General features: G+C 40.2%; 1 protein-coding gene across 4 annotated transcripts in view; it reads right to left on the minus strand.

Annotated features, from left to right (window-relative positions):
- Positions 1–5,407, minus strand: part of ano5b (anoctamin 5b) — a 29,235-nt gene extending 23,828 nt beyond the window's left edge. Inside the window, exons 1-2 of one of the 4 annotated variants that reach the window (XM_046032247.1) lie at positions 5,356–5,407; positions 5,084–5,259 (exon numbers count right to left, since the gene is read on the minus strand). In XM_046032247.1, the coding sequence (XP_045888203.1) occupies positions 5,084–5,159 (76 nt within the window). In that variant the 5' untranslated portion in view covers positions 5,160–5,259; positions 5,356–5,407. The other 3 variants (XM_046032248.1, XM_046032249.1, XM_046032250.1) reach the window with 3 other exon arrangements.
- Between the last annotated feature and the right edge of the window lie 1,054 nt (positions 5,408–6,461).

Below are 6,461 nucleotides of genomic sequence, written 5' to 3' on the forward strand. Positions count from 1 at the left end.
GCTAGTGGCAGCATCTCTCCGGCAATAGCGGGCTAGGCCGCGATGTGCTGCGACCTCTCGTTGGAGCAGTTGTCGACAGCGTAGCGTGTATGTCTGTGTGGCACGAAAACACTGCCGGTGAGCTAGCAGCGCGCCCGAGCGGGTTCACGTAAGCGCGCTGGGAATGCAGGCTAGGATCAGATAGCTGCATTGTGCCGTTTCTGCGGCAAGAGCGGCTCGTTTCTTGGCCGTCATGCCGCAGAAGCGGAGTGTGTCACAGCTCAGCCGGCGTAGCGAGCACTGTGGATGCCTGGGCCACACCACCATCTTGTTCGGCCTTACCCGGGAGAGCGGTGTGGGCCACGGGGCAAGCCGTTAGCTTAGCGTCGGTGGACGCGCCGTGTTGATGTGGCGTGTTCAGCACAACACTTTGCTGGGAAGGTGTTGGTGGGGAGGAATTAGCTCTTTGAGGAATGTAGGTTGTTTAATCAAAACATTTGGTACATTCACAACATTGTCATAAGCAGCACACAACGTATTAACACAGTGGCTTGGACATGAGACGGAGGGGAGGGGCTCGGCAACATCAGTCAACACATGGCGACGGTTGGCGGATGCCATCTCCGTCGTGGTCCCTGCTGAGGCACTCAAAGCAGAAGCGATGAGTGTCGACCCCGGCGACCGGGGCATGACGGGCAAAGGGGAGCTTCAAGGAGCGGTGAGGGCATTCTGCAACTCCCCTGCTGGCAACACATGTTTGGAAGGCCATTTGGAAGGACATGACACAGCAATCAGATGACATAATCAGCTTTACTTTTGTTCAAAGTACTATTTATAACAATAAAAAAGTTTATTTTTAAACTGTTATGTCTTGTTATCTTAGTGAGGTCTCATAACTTCACATAACAAATGTTTCTGAAAAGAATGAGGAAAAAGAATATCGGATTTTAAAATCCCATATCGGTCGGGCTCTACTATATAATGTCACAGCGAATCTGGTGTTCATCCAGTATTAGGAGGTCAGTCTACAAATCATCTGTCTATAAGTCAGTGTTTGGGCAGCTGCGAACGAGGTAATACACTCCAAACACGTCTACCAAGGTGAGGACAGACCGCTCTTCTTTCTGTTTCCTCTTTTAGGTGGGACTGAAGGTTTGCCCTGATAAGAGCCTGAACAAAGCCTTTGCAGAACGAGAACAGTCTATTAACCTACAGCTCACCCTAGATAAACAGGCACGTGTCTTTATTGCCAACTCCCTGATAAACACAATAAAGACTGTGGAATTTACAAATGTCTGATCAAAATTTCATTTTGTTCACTCAACACACTGTGATTCAACATGAATGCCGGGGAATACGTTATCTTTATTTGCTGTCTCCCTTAATGATCTTCCAGTGATGCAGTGTTGTCAAGAACACAGTCATTTCATTCAGCTATTAGGTAAATATATTGTAGGGTTATGATACCGGTGAGCTAGAGGTTGTTTGTTATTATAAGATACGTACAGTAACTATAGATTTTATTAAAACTGACACATTGGCGTCATATTATAATATCAAAAGACCTTTTCAAAATAACTCACATACTCAACTGCATTTCTAGAAAGTTTTCTTTAACTGATATCAGAACTTTCATCACATTTATAGTAATCCACAAAAAATCATCAAGAGTACAGAGGAATATAATTGCAGTAGTCTGTAACCTCAAAGCTGATTTAAAAAAAATCAAGCTTGACATTCCTTATATTACGTCCCTATAGCAGACATGATAGAATCAATATCTGCAGATCACAAACATAATTGTGATGCAACTACATATTTTATCAATTGTTATAAAGTTTGATGGGGCACTTATAATACTACATCATGATGATGCCTACAACAAGGCATTTGGACTTATCGGTCATCGTCCATTAAGACCAGGAATCTTTAAAAAAAACTGTTTAATTTCAGGACAAAATGCAAATCTCATTCTTCTCTCTCATTCTCTCTCATTCTTCTTCTCTCATTCTTTGATGCATCTACAGTGCATCCAGAAAGTATTCACAGCACTTCACTTTTTCAACATTTTGTTATGTTACAGCATTCATGCAAAGAAATTCATTATTTTCCTAAAAATTCTACAAACAATACCCCATAATGAAAACATGAAACATTTGTTTGAAATCTTTGCAAATTTATCAAAAATAAAAAAAGCACACATACATATTCACAGCCTTTGCTCAATACTTTCCTGAAACATCTTTGGCACTAATTACAGCCTCATGTCTTTTTGAGTTTGATGCAAGTTTGGCACACTTATTTTTGGGCAGTTTATCCCATTCTTCTTTGCAGGACCTCTCAAGCGCCATCAGGTTGGATAGGGAGCGTTGGTACACAGCCATTTTCAGATCTCTCCAGAGATGTTCATTTGGGTTCAAGTCTGGGCTCTGGCTGGGCCACTCAAGGACATTCACAGAGTTGTCCTGTAGACACTCCTTTGTTATCTTGGCTCTGTGCTTAGGGTTATTGACCTGTTGGAGTCTATTGTCCAGAGCGCTCTTGACCAGGTTTTCATCAAGGATGTCTCTGTACATTCCTGCATTCATGTTTCCCTCGATCCTGAGTAGTGTCCCACTTCCTTTTGCTGAAAAACATTCTCACGGCATGATGTTGCCACCACCATGCTTCACTGTAGGGATGGTATTGGCCAGGTGATGACTTTTACCTGGTTTCCTCCAGACATGAAACTGTGGAACCTTATATAGACATTTGTGTGCCTTTCCAAATCAAGTCCAATCAACTGAATTTACCACATGTGGACTCCAATCTGGTTGTAGAAACATCTCACAGATGATCAGTGAAAACAGGATGCACCTGAGATCAATTTTGAGCGTCTGTGAATACTTGTTTTTTTTTTTAAAACAAACGTCTTTCATATTGACGTTATGGGGTATTATTTGTAAAATTTTTGGAAAATAATGAATTTCATGCATTTTTGGAATAAGGGTGTAACATAACAAAATGTGGAAAAAGTGAAGCGCTATGAATACTTTCCGGACACACTGTATACTGAAATGCAGTACTACTCTCTGTCACAAAAGCACCAGACCCGTCCAATGCAGGGGACAAGCAGGGATCAAAAGATAGGGTCAGTCAATACATGCCACGCATTTTTTGGGGGTTACTCTTAAGATACAGTTGGACTCCCAAACTGTAAGTTTCTGTTGGAAAACATAATGTCTCCTGACAGTTACTGGACTTCAGCTACTGTAGTTTTGAAAATGATATGAGTGCACATTTATTTGGATATGGAGTTTAAAATGTCAATAAGAGGATAAGACCAGTTCAAATGAAGAATTTTAGTCCCTGAGAAAAGTGAGACATGGATTATGTAAACAGTGACAACTGTTGGGACATCCGATCAGCGTGTTAGCAAATAGCCAGTGTTAGTAAGACACTTCAGAGCCATTATTTTTTTTTACTGTAGACCAGACTAATCAGCTTCATTAAGGGGTAAAAACTTGTTTTTTTTGGATTCATGCATTGTTAATTAGAGCTTTTAAGTGAGGATCCCATTAAGGCAGAGTAATCAGTCAGTCACCACAAAAACGTTTGTCCACACTCAATTTACTTTCCATTTAACTGCAGATGTAATTTTGCCTTGTTAGGGAGAACACAATTATGTCCCTGTTCTGGCTATGAAAAAAAAACTGTTTACTACACTGGACTGTCTTGCAGCATATACTGTTGGTTGACTGTAAGGAGAAGTTCTCTGCATTTTCCTATGTTTGGCAGCTATGTTGCATAAGACTACAGCAATGTCATCTGTATGGGAGACATAATGCAGGATTTAAACAACCACAGCCCTCCACTATTGTGACATATTGTGCTTCATGGTGGAAACTATTAATGTTTACTTATTTCCTGGTGCGCTAGATGATTTCTGTACATAGAATCAACAAATACTGGCAAAGCAATTATATTCCATCACACTAACGTCTGAAAACATATTTACGAATGGGTAAACTGTCCAGACTGTTAACCACCAGATAGATTCTGGTGAACACGCTGTTTGAAATCACAGACTGAAGGTGGTTTGTTGTTGAGCAATGAGTCAGCAAAGCCTGACCATTTCAGAGGAGGCAATCCCATTAGATGTGTGGACACACATACTAAGCTTGACCGATAGCAGAAAGGAGGACAAATGTATTTGTTTACTCACATGCTTCGCTTCTGGTCATTTTGTCCTTAATTTACACTGAAAAAAACAGATGAAGATGCTTCTTGGGCTGGGATACTCTGCTACAGTATCTACTAAGAAGTACAGTGATGGTGTCTGATAGGTGTGGCTGTAATTAACCCAGATCTCAGATTAAAATCTACCGAAAATCTGCCTTAGTTAGGGAAATACCTGTCAGTGTGACCTCACTGATCCCACAGTCACACATTGTAAAGGGACATTCACCCAGCATGTCTGTTTTGATCTGTTTGCCTCCTGAGATCACTGCAAACAGTGTCATGAGATCACTGCAAACATGCTGCAAAAGAACACACACACACACACACACACACACACACACACACACCCCAGATAGAGCAAACTTGTATGCATGTGGAAAAGTTGTTTTCTTAAAATGGAGGGTTTGACAACGCTGACCTGTGACTGAAACTCTAATTAATCCAAATCCTCCCCAAACTATCCCACTTTCTGCTCATGTATGATGACATTAACACCAAGTAGGCTACCATGGTTCTTACAGATGTAAATAATATACTTTTAGGCTATACTAAAATAGTTATTTAGTATAGCCTACATATAAATTATATGTAACAGAGTGACCCTCATTTTTTACACTGACATACTTTGCTATGCACTAAAATGATGAATGAAAGGATGCTGAATTGTTAGTTTACACTGACGATGCTTTATTACATTTTCATGGTTTGCTATAATGCTTGTCTGTAGGCTCTAATTTTAGTAGTGTGCTTCTTTGACAGAGTAGCATAGCTACTACAAGCAGACAGCCTTCATGACAAATATTACACTTTGTCACAAGACACAAACCTCCTCATGACCCCCAGACGCTTAAAAACGTTAATGAGTGAGCATTTAATGAATTACCTCCAGTCTGTGAATCCGTTGCGCCCCGCAGCTCGATCAAAGTTTCTTCCTTCGCCTTTCCTGTAATTCGTCTCATAGCGGCTGGCGGTGTTATTAAAAAGGCTTCACCCTCTCGGGAAAGTGGGGATGCCGCTGTGGTCCAGTCGCGTAGATGAAGACCACCATCCGGGAATCGGCTGATAACACAAAATCAAATCAATGAGTCCGATTCAAACTGAACGAGGGAAAATGGATCATATTTACATTATAACCGACCCTCACTGAAACTATACCCTGCCGGGCTCCTTGAGCTACCCGAGAAGACCAGGCACACATAAAGGGGAGTGTCATAGGGGTTTTTTTCGTCGGCAAAATGGTTTGTGCACGTGTTTTGATGGTGTTGTGTGCGTGCGTTTCTTAAACATTAAGTAGGCTATGTGGGCTACAGGTCTGTGAGTCTTGTTGATGTGGTGAGTAAGTCAGTTGTGTAGGCTGTAACAGCAGCAAGACACACTGAGTGTAGCAGGTTACCTGTAAGAACCTTTTTATCTACAGTCTATGGTATGAACCCTACAGCTGACTGTAGACTGAAGTCTTAATGCGATGTGGACATCTTGTGGCCATTTCCAATATTGCACACATGTAGGATACTGATAATAGTTTTTAAAATGTTTTTTTGTGACTAAAACGAGGTTTCAACTAATAGTTTTCTAAATATTTAATAAACGAGTAACATTTTTTATTTTTTACAACCTATTACTAAGAACAATATTTCACTTCACTTAAGTATATATTGTCATACATGGGAAATGTGGTCTGCAGCATGGCAAAAACCGATTTTTTTTTTTCTTTTAAAGAAGATAATATCAAAGATTAAAAGAAACGTCATTTAAAAAGAGTAACACACAACAGCAATACAACCAGTAAGAAGCAGTAAGTAAAAACAAATTAACACAGGCAAAACCAAGTAAACAAACAATGATAAAAAAAAAAAAGGACAATATACAAATGAAATAGACCCTCAAATAGACCATTGGATTCTGGAAAAGAGCATACTTGAATGCAGTTGACATAACTGCAGAATGGTTTATTAGCCTTTGTTAATGTTTATATCTGCTGACATGAGGGATTATTAGAAAGTGAAAATTGATGAGGATTTATTAATGACTCATCAACAAGAGCTTTTTCACAACCTGGCAAAGGGATATGGATAGACAGTACAGGTAATAACAGTGTGAATAAGAAATAATATATGAATGTGTAATTGAAAAGTACAGGAAGAAAAAGTGAATGTGTGCGGTGTTGACTAACTATTTCATTGCTGTGTAGAGAGTCTGACAGCCATTGGAATGAAGGACCTATAAGCTTCAAAATCATGTCAGGATTATTGTACTGGAGT

Source organism: Micropterus dolomieu, linkage group LG20 (genome assembly GCF_021292245.1).
Source record: "Micropterus dolomieu isolate WLL.071019.BEF.003 ecotype Adirondacks linkage group LG20, ASM2129224v1, whole genome shotgun sequence".
Taxonomy (NCBI): Eukaryota; Metazoa; Chordata; class Actinopteri; order Centrarchiformes; family Centrarchidae; genus Micropterus; species Micropterus dolomieu.